A 19,286-nucleotide genomic window follows, 5' to 3' on the forward strand; every position below is an offset into this window, starting at 1 on the left:
AGCGCATAGCTGGCTCCTTGGGTCAGTGGACGCCTCAGTCGCACTTGGAAGTACGTGGCGGTGGTGAGAGAGTGATGTGGGCTGCATGCACTAGCGCTGACAACTTCGTGGCAAACACGCGGCACTCCAGCAATGGGCCGCGGCATTTATTGGGTGTACCCGCCGCGCTGACCCAGTGGTTACGGCGCCGGAGTACCAAGCCGGAGTACCCAGGCTCGAACCCGACCGCGGAGGCCGCGTTTCGATTGAGGCGAAACACAAAACGTGCCCGTCTACTGTGCGATGTCAGTGCTCGTTAAATATCCCCAGGTGGCAGAAATTATTCCGGAGACTTCCACTTTCTTTCTCCATTTCTTCCTTTATTATTTCACTCCCTCTTTTATCCTTTCGAAACGCAGCCGCCGTGGTCGGGTTCGAACCCGGGAACTGCGAATCAGTTTCCGGGTTCGAACCCGACCGCAGCGGCCGCGTTTCGATGGAGGCGAAACGCTAAGGCGCCCGTGTGCTGTGCGATGTCAGTGCACGTTAAAGATCCTCAGGTGATCCAAATTATTCCGGAGTCCTCCACTACGGTACCTCTTTCTCCTTTCACTCCCTCCTTTATCCCTTCCCTTACTGCAAGGTTCAGGTGTCCGCCGATATGTCCAAAGATATATGAGACAGATACTGCGCCATTTCCTTTCCCCCAAAACCAATTATTATTATTAAGAAAATGGCGCAGTATCTGTCTCATATATCTTTGGACACCTGAACCGCGCCGTAAGGGAAGGGATAAAGGACGGAGTGAAAGAAGAAAGGAAGAATAGGTGCCGCAGTGGAGGGCTCCGGAATAAATTCGACCACCTGGGGATCTTTAACGTGCACTGATATCGCACAACACACGGGCGCCTTAACGTTTTTCCTCCATAAAAACGCAGCCGCCGCGGTCGGGTTCGAACCCGGGAACTGCGGATCAGTAGTCGAGCGCCCTATTTTCTTTCCCCAAAAACCATTTCTCTTACGGTGCGGTTCGGGTGCCCACCGATATAAGTAAGACAGTAACTGTGTCATTGAAATAATAATAATAATAATAATAATAATAATAATAATAATAATAATAATAATAATAATAATAATAATAATAATAATAATAATAATAATTGGTTTTCGGAGAAAAGAAACGGCGCCGTATCTGTCTAACATATCGGCGGACACCTGAACTGCACCGTAAGGGAAGGGATAAAGGAGGGAGTGAAAGAAGAAGGGAAGAGGTGCCGAAATGGAGGGCTCCGGAATAATTTCGACCACCTGGGGACCTTTAAAGTGCACTGTCATCTCACAGCACACGGGCGCCTTAGCGTTTCGCCTCCATCGAAACGCTGCCGCAGCGGTCGGGTTCGAACCTGGGTACTCCGGTTCATTATCCTGAGCGCCATAATCACTGAGCCACCGCGGCGGGTGCCATTTCCTTTAAAACATGAACGTGGTTTAGCTCAGGCAATCCGGGATATACAAAGCGAAAGCTTTCGGCGTTCATTGTGGTCATTGGCGTTGACGTCGAGAACGTTCTAGACGTCGATGATTTTGAGAAAAGGGATGGCGCATAACTGGCTCCCTGTGTCAGTGGACACCTCAGTCGCGCTTTGAGGTACGTACGTGGCGGTAGTGAGAGAGAGGGATGGTAGTGTGGGCGCGCTGCCAATCCAGTGTCCGGAACACACTCAACGTTGCAGACACCAAGCCGCGTCTAGTTGCCCGATACTGTACAGCTCAGCAAGACATACCTGTGCTACACGGGCGTTTCGAATACGTTCCAAACGAATGTCATTCGACTCGACTGCCAAACCTGCGCTGTATTGTATTTGTATTTGGTTTTGGGGGGAAAGGAAATGGCGCAGTATCTGTCGCATATATCTTTGGACACCTGAACCGCGCCGTAAGGGAAGGGATAAAGGAGGGAGTGAAAGAAGGAAGGAAGAAGAGGTGCCGTAGTGGAGGGCTCCGGAATAATTTCGAACACCTGGGGATCTTTAACGTGCACTGACATCGCACAGCACACGGGCGCCTTAGCGTTTTTCCTCCATAAAAACGCAGCCGCCGCGGTCGGTTTCGAACCCGGGAACTCCGGATCAGTAGTCGAGCGCCCTAACCACTGAGCCACCGCGGCGGTGCTATACGACGTTTTTGAACGGCATTCGGTTCACATGACATTCGAGTCGACGGAGCTCCGTGAGATTTTGGAGTGCCTTCGAGGCGCAAGCGCGACTACTCTCTACCGCGGCGTCTTCGCGCCATAAGTGGCAGCATAAGTTTGAAGAGCATATACGTTCCTTAAACGATGAAATTCTAAATACTATTTATATACACTACACGGATCTTTTCCAGAAGTTTTGTTAGCAAGCAAATATCTACCGCATACTCTGGAACCCATCGTAGGAAAGAAAGGCAGCCACTTTGGCCCGGTGCCAGTTTTTTCACTTTGCGCTGTTGTTTTTGCTGTGTTCTGTCTTTTTATTTTGTGTGCGTGTGCGTACATTTTAAGTGAGCTTTTTTTTTATTCAGTGAAGTTTATTGCACTTTTTCGTTTTTTTCGACACACGCAGGAGACAGAGCCCAATGTAGCCAACAGACCGCACACAAAAAATGGCAGGGCTATGGACTTGGGCCTCTGTTAGAATAGAGGCGTCTAGTAATGAATAAATAGTAAAATTTATTAGAAATGACATATTACTTTTAAAAGTAGCAATTTTATAGCGGACTATAACTATACAAAATAATTGCTGCTGCTACATTTGTTTAAAACAAAACTTGACGGCAGCAGCGACCCTGTAGCTTGGCGGCAGAATACTGAAGCTTTCGAATGCTTTTGGAATAATAGTGTAGCACCGTGCGGGTCCGTCCAGTGCGAATGCCATTCGAAGTTTCGAATGCCGTTCGACTCGAATGTCATTTCAACGTACCCGTGTAGCACAGGTATTAGCTTGGCCAAGTATAACTACGCATAACCTCCTGCTTCCGCTTTTAGCTGTGTTAAACCTTTGCTTATTTTTTTTCTTGGGGGGGGGGGGGGGGGGGAGGGCACGCTCGGACTTGCCCCTCCCCCAGGTCGTGTGCTGACGCAGATAGCGTTCAGAAAAAGATTATTTGCTTATGCATAAGTGATGGTAGGCAAGTGAAGCCCAACAAAAAGTACATGAAAACAGGTGATAAACATAACATGATTCGGAGGGCAGGTACAAAAGAGCCATTGAACTGATACACAAGTAGAGTCGGTGGCGTCTTTCTAAAGTACTTTCGTGTTGCGACACAGGGCGACCTTTAGCATACTGGTTGTTTTGCAAGCATAGTGCAACTTCTGAGTGGATATATCTGTGACACTGTAGTTCGAAGTCACTAAAAAGCACTAGTCCCCTTGGTTGCGCCAGGTTTTTATATGTAACATAAAAGGAATACAGCTTAAGGCGTAGTCTCCATCCCCCCCCCCCCCACCCCCCTAAAAAAAGAGAATAAAACACACACACGTGGTACACAAGTCGCAAGGTGACCGATCAAGCTAACGTCCATAGGGATGGTTAATCGGAAGAGCGTTTGGTGGCGGTTAAAATGCTTAACTGACTCTCTTAGGAGGTCTTGACGGGAGGGGTCATTATTCTGGAACTACGTTGGCGAAGGCTACTGCCCAGGCTCTTGTGACGAGATCCTTCTGGTGCATACCGTCAGAGCTTGACAGAGCTGCCTCCCATCCCTCCTGCATTGGCATTTCAGATCGAGTGACTCCGGGTCTATGGCGTGTAGCCTGTATGAAGTATTAAAGGTGTCTGTCTGAATTTTACGCATTGAGATCACTTCGACCTCATCTAGACGTTTTGTCCGGCGGTAGGTATACTTTTCGAGGCAGCCTGATGTTCTGCAGCATGTCTGTGAAGATAAGCAGTGAGGTAGGGGGTTGCACAGGAGGAGGAGGAGGAAAGGCAGGGACGGTAAAAGCTTCCCTGCAGAGTTACCGGGGGAGAAATGCTCGGGCTGAGGCGTGGGCAATCTACTTCCCTGTGATGCCCTGGTGGCCTGGTACTCATACTAAATGTTTGTGTTCTTGTTTGTAGGCTCTATCGTGGCTCTTCACTAGGATACTAGCCGCGAACGGCTTTGTCCTGCCTTTGATGTAGTTACCATACGTGATTTGCGTATCGGTTAGGATGTATTGTGTGATGCGGGGTGCGTAGGCGCTAAGGCTATATCGCCACTTCCTTCGCTGCTGTCGCATCTTGGCCAACGAACGTCAGTGTATCTAATAATAATAGTAATAATTGGTTTTTGAGGAAAGGAAATGGCGCAGTATCTGTCCCATATATCGTTGGACACCTGAACCGCGCCGTAAGGGAAGGGATAAATGAGGGAATAATAATAATAATAATTGGTTTTCAGAGGAAAGGAAATGGCGCAGTATCTGTCTCATATATCGTTGGACACCTGAACCGCGCCGTAAGGGAAGGGACAAGGGAGGGAGTGAAAGAAGAAGGGAAGAGAGAGGTGCCGTAGTGGAGGGCTCCGGAATAATTTCGACCACCTGGGGATCTTTAACGTGCACTGACATCGCACAGCACACGGATAAAGGAGGGAGTGAAAGATGAAAGGAAGATGTGTCGTAGTGGAGGGCTTTGGAATAATTTCGAGCACCCGACCTGATTTTGGCGTAAGACGACCGCTTCTATACCTTGCTGAGGTCCCGTAGCATCCATAGTGCTTCTACATGGCGTTAGCTCTAACTTGTCTTCTCTTTTGGTGAAACTCGGGATGCATGTTTCTTGGCATCGGAGCGGTCTTGAACTGTCTCCGCCACGAGGCTGGCATGTCTTCTCTGTCATCGAATTGGAGGGGTCACCTGATGAGCGGATCTTCAAGCACTTTCCGTTCCGACCTGGTGGTGGACAACCTCCCTATCTGGGCCGCCAGGCGTGCCTCGACCAGCTCGTCTATTGAGTTGTGGATCCCTAGTCGTGAGAGCATTTCGACTGAGGTCATCAGTGGGAGTTCCATGTCCTTCTTGTATGTCACTCCGGTTATGGCGTTCAGATGCTTAGCGACTTGTCTCCTGAAGTTCAGGTATGAAGTAGCATATACCGCTCGGCGAAGGGTGTCCTCCGTCATGCCTGTGCTCTTCGCTGTGATCCTGGCAATCATCCAGTTGACTTGATCGGATGTCGAAAAAATTGAAAATTGGTTTTTGGGGAAAGGAAATGGCGCATTATCTGTCTCACATCTGGCGGACACCTGAACCGCGCCTTAAGGGAAGGGATAAATGAGGGACTAAGAGAAGAAAGAAGTGCCATAGTGGAGGACTGGTAAATAATTTCGACCACCTGGGGATCTTTAACGTGCACTGACATCGTACAGCACGCGGGCGCCTGAGGTTTCGCTTCCATCGAAACGCGGCCGCCGCGGTCGAGTTCGAACCCGGGTACTCCGGATCAGTAGCCGAACGCTCTATCCACTGAGCCACCGCGGCGGGGTAGGATGTCGAGCACAGTTTCTGTACTGTGGAAGAGTTAATCCCTTTGTTGCTGATGTACTACATGCCCAGCAGCCTGAGAAAGTGAACTACTTCTATGAGGGTGTCATCTACTTCTTGCACGTTGACCGCCCCTTCACTGCCTGTCGTACGGAATAATAATAATAATAATAATAATAATAATAATAATAATAATAATAATAATAATAATAATAATAATAATAATAATAATAATAATAATAATAATAATAATAATAATAATAATAATAACTGGTTTTGGGGGAAAGGAAATGGCGCAGTATCTGTCTCATATATCGTTGGACACCTGAACCGCGCCGTAAGGGAAGGGATAGGGGAGGGAGTGAAAGAAGAAAGGAAGAGAGAGGTGCCGTAGTGGAGGGCTCCGGAATAATTTCGACCAGCTGGGGATCTTTCACGTGCACTGACATCGCACAGCACACGGGCGCCTTAGCGTTTTTCCTCCATAAAAACGCAGCCGCCGCGGTCGGGTTCGAACCCGGTACGGAATACGTCGAGCTCTGATTTTCGGGTGAACACGACAACCCGCATTTAAGGGCGTACTTTTGGACTGCAGTAGAAGCTTCCTGGATAACGTCCGGCATTTCTCTGAGATTTTCCTCGAAAAAAAAAATGAAACTGAAAATTGTGTTTTGAGGAAATGAAATGGCGGACACCCGAACGGCGTCGTAAGAGACGGGCGGAAGGTGGGATTGAAAGAAGAGAGAAAAAGGCGCCGTATTAAGCAAAAAGAAGTTCAAGCAAAAGGAACAACAACAACCATAAAAATTAACTACGTGAATTAAAAGAGCACGCCAATGCTTACAGATGAAAAACTCCGCACCAAATATAGGGTTCATGAAAATGGCAAATGTAGATAATTGACTGTTACAGATTTTTTCAAACAGTTATATATTGAAAGCTTTAATTGGGAAGATTTGATGAACTATCGGGCAAGTGGGAGAATGGATAGAATGTGAAGTCCGGGACAGCCCGTTTATGGTGTAGCCGTAATGACCCTGTCATCCTAGCAACTTCATCGGCCGTTCAACTCAACAACGGTACAGCTTCCCAACTGCCCTTGATGCGTAAAGCGGTCAGCTGTGTTCGCTCTTCATCATATGCGGAGCAATGTTTATAGACTCTGGAACACTTGATCACTCCTATTAGTATTAAAAAGGATACTTTAATTTTGTCGTTCTTATCCTTAAACTCTGACTTAATATTTCATATCGCAAAAGCTCAATTCGGGCGAAATTTCACTTTTACACTTTATAGCAGGCACGGCGTGAAGATATTCGTAGCAGAGTGTCGAGAATGGGGGGGGACAGGATTCAAATTTCATGTACCAATACTGTGTCTGTGCTATTGTCTTCTTATAAAGACAAAACAGTGAAACCCCCGCCGCCGCGGTGGCTCAGTGGTTATGGCGCTCGGCTGTTGACCCGAAATTCGCGGTTTCGGTCCCGGCCGTGGCGGTGGAATTTCGATGCAGGCGAAATTCTAGAGGCCCGTGTACTGTGCGATGTCAGTACGCGTTAAAGAACCCCAGTTGGTCGAAATTTCCGGATACCTTCACTACGACGTCCCTCATAGCCTGATTTGCTTCGGGACGTCAAACCCCCAAAGACCAAACTAAATAATATCCTAAGAATGCAGCAGCTACAACTTCTCATACAAAGAGGGGCCCTGAGCAGCGCACTATCAGGCAGTGTTCATTCTGTAGGGGTCCACAGTCCGGAAAATTTTTTGGGCGGTGACTGCCATACCTTGCCTCCCTTGGTGACATGACTACCTTATAACTAATAACCCCCTTAATACCCCTTTATAGCCACCTTCCCCAACCTTCTCCGCACCCCGCTTCGAATATCTTGACGCCGTCCCCTGTATAAAGTGTAAATGTGAAATTTCGCACGAATGGAGCTTTCGCGATATGAAGCATTTAGTCAGGGTTTTAAAATAAGAACGAGGAAGTTAAAGCAACCCTTTACATATTAATAGGATCACGTGTTCCAGAGTTTATACCTAATAGGGGCATCACGTGAGGAAAATACAATACAAAATACAAAATGAATCGGAATTGAATGGCACTCGGGTTAAAGCATAATACTTTCGACGGCGTTCCTAAATTGGACGGTGCGGAGTGCGGCATCGGCAGGCAGGCATTTCCAGTCGACTGCTGTCTGGACAAAGAAAGGACGCAAATGCAGAGTGGTACGTGCGCGAGGAGGATAGGCGACTTCAACGCGACTGGTACGAAGGGAGACGTGATGAGGTGCTTTTAGATTTTTCAAGGTTAAGTGGTGAAATTTGTAAAATAGGCTCAGTGAAAGGATGAAAATTAGGCCATTAAAGTTTTAAAAATAGGCGTTTTTTTACCTCCCCAGTGATGAGTTCAGACTCAAGACTCGTACGCTCTAACCAGCGTCAGGTTCAAACACTATGGTCCTTCGTCAGAAGCGATTCAGAGTATCACTACTACTATGTTATTATCAAGGCCACAGCTCTGAGATCATTGAAGAATAATGCTAATTGCGCCTCACAAGACCGACCATTAAGAAATCAATGTTGGTTGGGCTAAAAGTGATAGCTAGACATTGGGAACTTTATTACAGGCAAGTGGATTGCACGTTTCATTAGCTTAGAGCAAATGCAAGTCAGTGATATAGTTATTTTTTCTGGTTGAATGACCTTGCCTACCTTCCATTCCTGCGGAACCAAGCCAGATGAAAGGGACTGTTGGAAAATATGCGACAAAATAACACTTTATACATAGCTGGTGCTCATTAGTATTTTTGGAATGGTTTCGTCTACAATTGCAGCCATGCATGCTTGCGTGCTTATTTACTTGTTTATTTTTTAAGTTAGTGTTGCGTAACTGTATCTGGGCCATAAATGAAATGTCTAATTAATGTCGGCGACAGACTAAAATTATAAAAATAAAGTTATGCTCTGCCGTTTGAACAGAAACTTTGCAAGGATTTGTGCTGTTATACAAGTATTCGGTGCAGTGGGAGAATAAACGGCATCGGGATATGCGGGTGAGCTATGACCCTAACAGAGGCCACCCCTGTCAGCTGAGATCAAGTGCAAGCCGTTACATGAGAACTGAACACATACCCAACAATTTGGGGCAAAATCATTTTTCAATGGGAAAGAGTTCATGAACGCAATTTTTTTCGTAAATTGCAAGATTTCACTGTAACAATCAGTATATCAGCAGATCTCCCCTCAGCAGACTGGTATTTCTGTGCTATTGAAGTTCTCGATATCGTCAAAAGCGTTCCGCATTGGTTTTCCATAACAGCCTCAACTGCTAGATGCGAGCGATGGAAACACTTTGAAAGAAATAGTTTGCTACATATTGGAACAATGGACCATTATCTTCAATATTTCTATATCAGTACCTTACAGTTTTACAATATTTAAGATATCCAAGAATGTTGCGCATGAGTTCACACTAAACATGCATTCACACTACCATCTAACTTATTGTGTAAATAGTTTGCACTAAACATGCATTCACACTACCATCTAACTTATTGTGTAAATAGTTTGTACATATTACTTCTCCCCCTGTCCTCTCTTCCTGTCCCCTCACCTCTTTCATTTCAATTTTCCATTCTGCCTGCTATCCTTTATTTCCGCTGCCCCAGCTCAGGTGCTTCAGTATCGATGGCAGATGCCGGGGCTAGCAAAAATCTTTTCCTTCCTTTTTACTATTATTTTAATAAACAACCACTACCACAACCACCACCACTACCATCTAACAAAGGCCATCTATGACTGAAGTTGAATCTGGGTAGCTCAACGGCAGTTCAATCTACCCGGGGAGCATTGGTCCAAACTACACTCGCTTGAACCTACAGCCGGAACTACAGTACAGCTAGCTGGTTTTACATACTGTGAAACAGCGCAGAAAACACGCACAAGGAAATCAGGATCACAGTATACAAAAGCCCGCGCACAGAAGCTTGTGCGTGGGCCTCTTTTCTAAGTGGCTGTATTCCATTATACTTGGGCACGTCGTCACACGACCGAACGCCTGCAGTTGCTCTTGCATGCAGTTTTGTAACGCTTATGGAGTATTACAGGTTTCACGACGCTTCCAGGCGCGAAACGCTTTTAAAAGTCCTTACTATGTGACACTTTTTCACGCTTTTCTCTTCTCGCGTGCTGCAGAATGAGAAACAGTCGTTGAATGAAAGTGTGATGGTATGACGGCCAGAACCGGGGCATCCTGGTATGTGTGCGTTGAAGATGGCGCAGTGAACTGAGCCAGTTCACCTACGAAATAGGGCGCTTCCCAGTTGGGATTCGACACAGGGACTCGGTGAGGGCGGTTTCAATGTGTTCGCGGTCCCGCAATGTGTGTGTTATCGGCGGTTGGCGTTTTGAATGTGTGGGCAGTTCCGGAATGTATCAAGTGTTGTGAGCGTATTTCCAGTTGCGGAGAAATGCAGGCCGCGTAGCCCGGTGGTGACCTCGCCACCCTGGAATTGGGCGCGCCAGGGCGTCGCCAGCAAGGCTGCCTGCATAAACGTACTGCAGGCAGAGGCGTGGGGTACCCGCACCTAAAGTTGTCCCCAGACAAGCCGGCAGCCTGAGACAAGAATCAAATAGAAGCATAGGCATGCCTTCCTATTTTATGTTGCGTCCCCCATTTTTCCACCACACCACGGGGCTCGCTTTTGGTGCCGAACGTTTCGCGCATTGGACAAGTCGGTGGCCTCGGAATGTTTTGAATGTTCGAAAAACGCGCGCGCGCGCTCACTGTGGACATGGTGGAGGGAGGGGGGGGGGGGGGGGGCAGAACATTTTTTTTTTGCCCGCAACAACGACATCATCAGGAGAGAAAGACTCCAGAGGCAAGCTGAAAAGGAAGATGTCATCACTGATAAGCTTGCAAGTATAAAGCAGGATCGTAGAAAAAAAAACGCAAATTTAACGCTTATTTTTCGCCACTTAACGTCTTGACAGGTTCGCTAACCCACACAGCGAACTGTCCGTAAAAGGGACAGGAAAGAACGGGAGTTTCCTTTTTTTTTCTCCGATGCTAGTAACTGTCGCTCGCGTTCATCCCACTTCAACAAAAGCTCGGAAGAACATGCCCGAACAAAGGCGAAGAAGACACAGCCCGTCGGTACCTTCCGCGAGCCCCCGCCGATGTCTGGAACCCTCCGCGGGCTACGTGCTTCAATGGCCCGAGGCGAGACACTGGCAGGCGCCGGGGTTTCGCGCGTTCAACAGGCGTGTCGGCAACCAGACACCCGCGTCTTGGCGACAATGATCAACCTACCTTCCCCCACCCCCCCTCCTCCCTTCACCCAGGACAGAAGGAGGAAGCGGCCGCTTTGGGGCACAATGGCGTCGTCATTGTGTCCGCGTTCCCTTTCACGCCGCCAGGGCGGCGCTCCAGGTGCCTGCCGGTGAAGAATGGCCGCGCCAACTGGATTAACCCCGGCTGATGGGGGGCGTCCTATTGTGTCTCCGTCCTCCCCCTGTGTGCTGTTGCACTTCGATAGAGACGATCGGCGGCGCACAGCCTCCGAGAGCCTCGGCCGCACGCCTCGCTTGATACGAACCGCGCTGACCTGTTGCGCAGCTGTAGGTCGCAAGATGTGTTCTTGTAGAAGGGCTCTGCACTGAAAGCAAGGCGAGACGCTGCTCTATGAAATGCAGGGGTTCGCAAACTTTGCATCTTTTCGTGGGACGTGTTTGGAGGAAACCCCCAAATTGGCGTAGGTTTCAGTTTAAAAGCCCTTACTAATCAGAATTCACTCGGGCACAGTCAGGCCGCTGCAAAGGAATGCTACAGTTAAACTTCTACAGGAGAATAGTACTTTCTCTGCAATCTCACCTGAAGGGGCTCTACAGGCTCCACGAATTAGAATTAATTGTGGCGCTTATTCTTTTATCTATACTGCACTTAAGCACTTGAATACACTACTGCGACACATTACAAGCATAAAATAACTACTAAGAGTTTTATAAGGTACTAAAACAGCTCATTAACTGTAAGTGCAACACGTTAAACTTCTTATAGTTGTCTTTTTTGTTCTTTTGCATGATTGCGTTTGTGAAATTATTATTAATACGAACCCCTCTCAGAACTCTTATACGAGTTCTGCGGTTCTGTTTAAATAGACAATGCAATGCATTCAGTTACTTGCAAACAAAGATTTGATTTGATTTGATACCACAAACGCCTCACCATATAACTTGAAATAACGACACCTAAAGCCCCTCGGGACTTTAATGGCACCAATTGAACGTTTCTATTCGACGGTAAAAAAAATTTGAAAAAGAAAAGAAGGGTTTGCACGTGAAACTTGCTTAACAAGCAAGGGGCAAACGTATGCCAGGTAGACTGAAGGTTCTGATGTACTCGCCTGTAGTGATAGTCACCTTCAAAAAAAAAAAAGGAAAGCGTCCGCTACGTCGACCTTATTTATGAGCTACTGCCACTTATTTATACGCCTCCAAAAGCTAACATCTCGTTTTTTTTTTTTGCCTTCCACATCCTTCGAGCTATTATTGAACTAGGTTCCGTGTAAGAAATTCCCCAATGTCGGTGAGGAGCTTTCAGCGCAAAGGTTTAATAAAAAAAAGGCCCTACATTTTACCTGTGCTAGAACCTGGGTGGCATTTATTAGTGCTGTCACAGCATCAACGCGCGTAACGCCATCTGCTTCCTCTTGTCTCAGTCTTACCTAACAAATGTGGAAATGATTTTTTTTTTGCATTTCGGCATTACCACTTCTGCAAAAGATCACTGTTAAATTTTAGCAACCTACTGCAAAACAACTAAATACAGTAATTGCAAACATAAACTACTTGTTGCAGGTTTGCGCAACGTCCGAAATATGACTACGTACCAACATCGCATACGCAGAGTGCGGGGCGAAATTTTTCCTTAGGCCTCTAATCCATTGCAGCGAATGAAATTACTTTCTATCCAGGATTGTAAATTTTGTGGTAACAGAAAGACATCCTTTGGTGATGACTTTGGTTTTTATGACAGGGCTAAGCAGTGAAGATTATAATTTTCTAAACTAACACTTACTTCTGCTGTCTTCGCTTAAAAAGGCACGAATAATTGGTTTTGGGGGGAAAGGAAATGGCGCAGTATCTGTCTCATATATCGTTGGACACCTGAACCGCGCCGTAAGGGAAGGGTAAAGGAGGGAGTGAAAGAAGAAAGGAAGAGAGAGGTGCCGTAGTGGAGGGCTCCGGAATAATTTCGACCACCTGGGGATCTTTAACGTGCACTGACATCGCACAGCACACGGGCGCCTTAGCGTTTTTCCTCCATAAAAACGCAGCCGCCGCGGTCGGGTTCGAACCCGGGAACTCCGGATCAGTAGTCGAGCGCCCTAACCACTGAGCCACCGCGGCGGGGCAAAAAAAAAAGGCACGAACGAATTGAAATCGTGAAGTTCGTCAACTAAAGACAGCACATTATGAGGCGCTGACGCATTGAGCACAGTGTCACGATTTACGTGTAAAAGGAGGCTATTTGCGTCGCAGACCGTGAGACAGTTTGAGACTGGTAAAAATTAGTATAATTAAATTTGCAATGTGCAAAGAAGGGCTCGCTGATCACTTCACCTTTCATTTCGCTACTGTTATCGGTGTGATTCTCAAGAGAGCGGAATAAGCTGCGACTTCACCAATTCATAATTCTCCTCATAGCTTTTTTCTCGAGTCAACAGGTGGATAGAAAATTGTTGTGATGTTCAAAAACCTAAAGAAAAAAAAGTCAGTACTTTATTTATTGGGGCATCTAAGTCACACCTGTGGTTAGGCTTTTTAGTTTATCGCCACGAGAATTTCCTGTATTTTCAACGTGATTTTCGAGTCTGATAAGTTTTGCGGTGATATGAAGAAAAGAGGCGTAACTGTGCATGTCAGAGGCGTAAAAGTTAGGTTCTTAAGAAGTCTCCTATGAAAGTAAACTATTACTTTTCATTTGCTATTTCTTTCCACGAGGACGGTTCCCATACATGTTCATTATGATTAAGTTTTAAATTACAGTATTGCAGGTTTATTTTCGGGAACTTCTTTGATAGAGGAATTCGGTTTAAGAGAGAATAACATTATGAAAAAACCTCTGTAACTCCGATATCTGAATATATATATATATATATATATATATATATATATATATATATATATATATATATATATATATATATATATATATATATATATATATATATATATATATATATATATATATATATATATATATATATATATATATATATATATATATATATATATATATATATTTGTTTTTAAATGCTTCAGGTGGCACTGACACTATGTGCAGTAGTTACTTAAATGCCGTTACGTTAAAACAAAATACGAAGCTGCGGTTTCTAACACAGAACCGTTCTCGGTGCTTTTTTCCATCAGTTATGGTGAGCATCGCAATGTCACGGAGCGGGCGCAGCCGCTGGGGAATTAAATACGGAAGCGAATAGAATAGCGGTAGGTCATGAAAGCAGAAAAAAATAATTACGTGCCCCGTTTTATTTTTGCCCGAAGGGGCATATGAATTCCCTCCGACATGCGCATGACACGCTGGCGAACGCAGTACTCCAGAGGAAAGTGGCCTGACAAAAGGTCACTTAAGTAGGACACCGAAACCATAACACCCTCCCACCCGCACAAGAAAAAAGTTCCTCCTTATATAGCATTCGCAGCAACCAGGCCAGCATAGAGGAATGCACAGGCAGGCGTCTGCACAGAAAGGCGTGTTGACGACAACAAGGAGGACAACAACAGGAGCGAACAACGAGCGACACTAGTGCTGCAGCAGCGGCAAATATGCACGCCGTTGTAGAAAAGGCGCCGGGCAGAGAAAGGGGGGGGGGGGGAGAAGTCGCTCTTCTGGGGCGACAAAATGTGACCGAGCGACGAGGTGAACACAAAAAAGGCTTGCATTCGTGCAAAGCCGACGCGTTCTCTCTATTGTGGAAGGACGGAGGGAAAGGGAGGCGCGGAGAGACGGGGGCAACTACGGTTGGCGACGAAGCCTCCTTGGGACGAGCGGCGCCCTGCAAAGCGTGCTTTTCCGCAGGACGCAAATGCGAGCGGCGAAGCGGCCTTCGCGCTTCCCTCCAGGGCCCACCCCACAGGTCTGCAGCCCATTAATCTCGCGATTCGCCGCACAATGGCTTTTCCATCTGGGGAGAGAACTCTGGAGAGGAGAGAAGCAGCGCTCGCTGGAGGAAGAGAGAGGGAGAGAGAGGATGTTTGAAGAGGAGGACGCGGGAAGGGTGCGAAGGCGGAGGAGGCAGGCGCGACCGGAATGCGACGCCTCATATATCCGCAGCTGCAGCAGCCGGAGCAGTTACGCCACTGCGTCATCTAACTTTCTGACAGTTTGTTATACGAGAATATGAGGAGGCGACAGCGACGCTGGCAGCAGAGCTTTAACACGCGCGAGCCCTTTATTTCACCTCCTCCTTATGAAGAGCGGCCGCATTCCTCCGGGTCCCTTAATACGGCGCAGCGTGGCCAGCGGGGGCGGACGCGACACCTATTGACATTCCCCGGGGCTCGGATAACTATGTCGCTTATTAAATTTCTGTCCCGCCTCGTTATTAAGTCCCGCACGCGGCGTAGGCTGTCTCTGCGCTTGCGTGGCGTCAAAGCGGCGGGGGAAGCGTAGCAGAACGAGAGAAAAGCGTTTCCAATATCGCCTTTTGTGCGCTCCTGCAGGTGGCGGATGGAGCATGATTCCCCTCGGCGCAATTACGTTCGCTCTCTCTTTTTGTGACGTCGGCTCCGTTGGAAGGGGCTCGGCACGTGCGGGTGAAAGCTGAGACGGCGGAATGTAGCCGCCAATCGGAGCAGCGGATCATGGCATATGCGAAGCCTCGTTGATTGCCAGTCGGCAAGCGTATATGTCGAGCGATCGGAAGCGAACGTACGTGTCTCCTATTTTTATTTTCTTTTATTGCGTACACCCGCATATTGTGCGCAAAGTTTTGTAACGCTGGTTAGAGCTATAGCTAAAGCTACTCGTGGATTTCAGATGTCGAACATTCTTGGACAAAAATTTAGAATATTGGTAAATTTTAAAGTACTGTTATGGAAGTATTGGAGGTAATGGTCCATTGTTCCGATGTGTAGCAAAATTTTGCTTTTAAAGCTTTTCCATCTCGGCGCATTGAGCAGTTAGGGCTGCCATAGAAAACCAATAGAGAACGCTCTTGTCGATAGCAAAAAAGATAATTGCAAAAAAAATGCAAGTCTGCCGACGGGAGATCTGCGGATATATTGATTGCTATACTGAAACCTTACAATACGTGAAAATAAAATTTGGGTTAATAAACTCTTTCTTGTTCAAAAATGCTTTTGTTTAGAATTGTTGGGTATGACTTTGGAATGTGCAAAAGGAAGGAATTAAACAATTAAAAAGGAAATCGCAGCACCTTTTTACGAGCAAAAATTTGAATTGAAGTACATAAATGCAGATCAATGAAAAGCGAAGAAACAGGAAGAATAAAGAAGAAGCAGATGCGTAATCAAGGCCGCTATAGTTGGCCTATTCACTTCAATATCTAAGAAAAAAATGTGTCAGTAGAAACATTGAAAACAAACGCCAACGCAGAAGGTGTAATAAGTTAAGCAGTGCTAGCACATCATGCAAACAGAAAGGAAATAAAAACAAGCCTGTCAGCAATAAATTCGCAGTATAGGGCTCGGACTAAAGAAAACATGATTTTTGCAATGAAAAGTTGGTACTGGAAACTGGTTCGTTTATTTAAGTGTAATCTCTTTGTATGTACAGGCAGTTTGCACAACAGTGGTAGGGAACGTCGAGAAAGTGTTAATAGCTGTACAAACTATGTAACGAAAAAGAGGGAATAGGATCCACGAGGAAGAGAAAACATGTGTATACATGAACAGAAAGATAATCAAGTAATAATAAAAAATTAGGTATGATACAAAGCTGACTTCATCGAAGCCAATGTTGTTGAAGCCTACGGATGCATACGTTTGGTTAGTCTCTTGTATCAACAAGGTGATGCGCGGAGGCCCGGCTGTTGCACATTTATGGCTTGGTTTAAGGCAGTGCGTCGTTTACTTCGGCTGTCGAGCTGGTAGCGATGTCCATTTGTACTGATTTTGAGTTTTCACAATCCTGACTTCGTAGTATTACCCCTGCCTCCATTCCCATGTGCCGAGAGAGCCCAGGAGTTAATTGCCTTGACTTCTTTGAATGGCGTTAAGCAATTTAATGTATCGATAATATGCACACTGTTGATAAGCCTCTGCGGTTTAAAGTTGGAGCCATAGTTTTTCCACCTTTCATTTTTTTTTTAATTCTCGTGCTGCACTGCCGGATGAACCAGTGTTTTGTTGAGGACGACTGGGTCACTTAATGGACATGCAGTAGCTAGCTTTTGTGTAATTTGTATTAGAGTATTTTGTTAGTCATTTGTTTTCGTAAGTCAGCCACTTCAGTGCTATTTTTTTCTTCATGGTTATGGTCAAAGGGAAATAGTGTGCATTTTTCTTTTGGTAAAGTGACATCATATCCTGAAACAAAAGCATTTTATTGACAGAATTGGTTACAAGTGTTCCTTACTGTCTGAGCCAATGCTTTCGTTTCGCGTCTTTTCAACTTGGTGTGTGCACGATGTGTTACACGTTACTGCAGCGCAACGGGTGACAGGCATGCTCTGCGTATGAAGTGATCTGCGCTTTCTCAATTCCTCCGCTGTTGTCTTGCAACCACTTTGCCTCGTCGCTAGCTCATAAAAGTAGCCAATCAGTTCACCTCTAGCACGCTGAAACTTCTGTTCACATATTTATCTTGCTAGCATTCCATTCATAGTGAGCTGCATTCTTTGACATTGATTCATCAACCGCCACACGCGGGGACAGTAGTGGTTTCGTACAGTACTGTAGTTATAATTTTGTTTCCCTGTAAGAGAGGGTGGGCGTAAACGAAAGGCCCTTAGTTGTTGCAGCGCACGTTGCACGATTGTCGCGCTCAGAATTCTTTAATCAGTCCAGTTACGAAACTTCTAATCAAAATCCGTCAACGACCATTCATCGGTTTCCTGCTGTCAACAGACGGTGGCGCGCAACCTATGAGCAGAGGAGCGCTCATCAATTGGTTGTTTTGTGCAGCGCTGAATAGTTCTGAGGTGGACGACGCTGGACATCTGATTTAATTAGTGTTGAGCAGGTGACTTTGGGAGCACTGCGCAGTGGGTTTTGCCAGAACTGAGTAGTTTTGAAGTGGACAGCACTTAACATGTGGTTTTGACTACGTTGAGCAGGTGGTTTTGGCAGAACAGCTCACGCGGCGTTTGCAACATTACACAGGCGCTTTTGGCAACACTGCATGGCTTTAAAGTGGACCGGGTTTAACGTATGGGTTTGGCAACGTTGAACAGGTGGTTTTGGCAGCGCTGCGAAGATGGTTTTAACGCAACTGCGCAGGGGATTTACGCGGAATATGGCGTCACTTTGGCTGCACTGCACAGGTTATTTTTGCAGCGCTGATCAGACGAATTTGGCAGAACTGAGTAGTTTTGAATTGGACAACGCTGAACATGTGTTTCGGCAGCGGATAGCAGGTGTTTTTTTTGCAGCGCTGAGCATATCTCGTTTTTGGCAGCATTTAAAAGGGAGTTTTGAACTCCGCAGGATGTTTTGGCAGTACTGCGTAGATGGTTTTGGCAGTGCTGCGCAGGTGGCGTGACCATCTGCTAGTTGCCGAGTTTTGACTCAGTCATGGGGTCAGTTTTTGATGTATAAGCTTTACGGGTAGCTCTGCAACTGGACCAGAGAGCTCTGTGCCACACGGCTGGTACCCCTTATAGAAATGGTCTATAGACAGTCCATAGACTTCTTATAGACTCTATTGCCTTCCTATGGATAATGCTTTATGTCTATTCATATTCTATAGACTGTAAATAGACAAAAGTCTACTTAAAGTGTATGGCCATAAATCTATAGACTGTTTATAGGCTGTCTATATTATTTTATTGCCTATAGACTGTTCTCTGGGGTTTGTCTTTAGACTTTATAGACATAAGTCTACGAACAGTCTATAGACTGTCTACAGAAATTTTTGCAAGGTGTGGCGTCTCGAGGCACTGAACGGGTGTGCGGCGAATGGCGCAGCGGCCGACTGGAAGCGCGGAGGGCCCCCGTCGGACGCGTCGTCTTCGGAGGAACCCAGTGGGAGCAGTGGCAGTCCGGCTCCAACCTCGACGGCCGCCGAGGACAGCGCGCGCTGCGGCGACGACAGCAGCGACCGGTCGCCTTCACCCGAGCAGCCGCTGGCGCTGGACGCGCGCTCCACGGCGTCGCAGCGCCGCTCGCCGCTGGACACCCTGGCCAGGCTGTTCCCCACCAGGGTGCGTATGGGCGCCCTCTAGGCATCCTCACCCGCCTTACGACGTATGTGCGCCACACGCCAGGGAGCTGAAGGAAACTGCAATGCCCGCCGTACACTCTAAACAAATGAAGTGAAAAGGGAGTATAACTGTCCTCTACCGCCCAAAAGGGTGTGGACTAGAGGGCAGTTTACTCCCATATAGGTGTATTTGTGTTTAGAGTGTATGCATAAACGTTCCTTTACATTGTAGATGATGTCAGGACGGCTCGAAAACAACAAGGACAAAAGAGGCACACGAACACAACAGGACAGGCGCCATGTTGTGTTCGTGTTCCTCTTTTGTCCTTGTTGTTTTCGTGCCGTCCTGACATCATCCAGAAGCTATGCACCAATTAGCCCAAACCA

General features: G+C 46.7%; 1 protein-coding gene across 1 annotated transcript in view; it reads left to right on the top strand.

Moving 5' to 3' along the window:
* Positions 1-19,286, top strand: part of LOC144111438 (doublesex- and mab-3-related transcription factor A2-like) — a 37,315-nt gene that overhangs the window by 12,063 nt on the left and 5,966 nt on the right. The window contains exon 2 of the mRNA XM_077644737.1: positions 18,665-18,900. Within this exon, the coding sequence (XP_077500863.1) occupies positions 18,665-18,900 (236 nt within the window). The remainder of the gene's footprint in view (positions 1-18,664; positions 18,901-19,286) is intronic.

Source organism: Amblyomma americanum, chromosome 11, assembly GCF_052857255.1.
Source record: "Amblyomma americanum isolate KBUSLIRL-KWMA chromosome 11, ASM5285725v1, whole genome shotgun sequence".
Classification (NCBI taxonomy): Eukaryota; Metazoa; Arthropoda; class Arachnida; order Ixodida; family Ixodidae; genus Amblyomma; species Amblyomma americanum.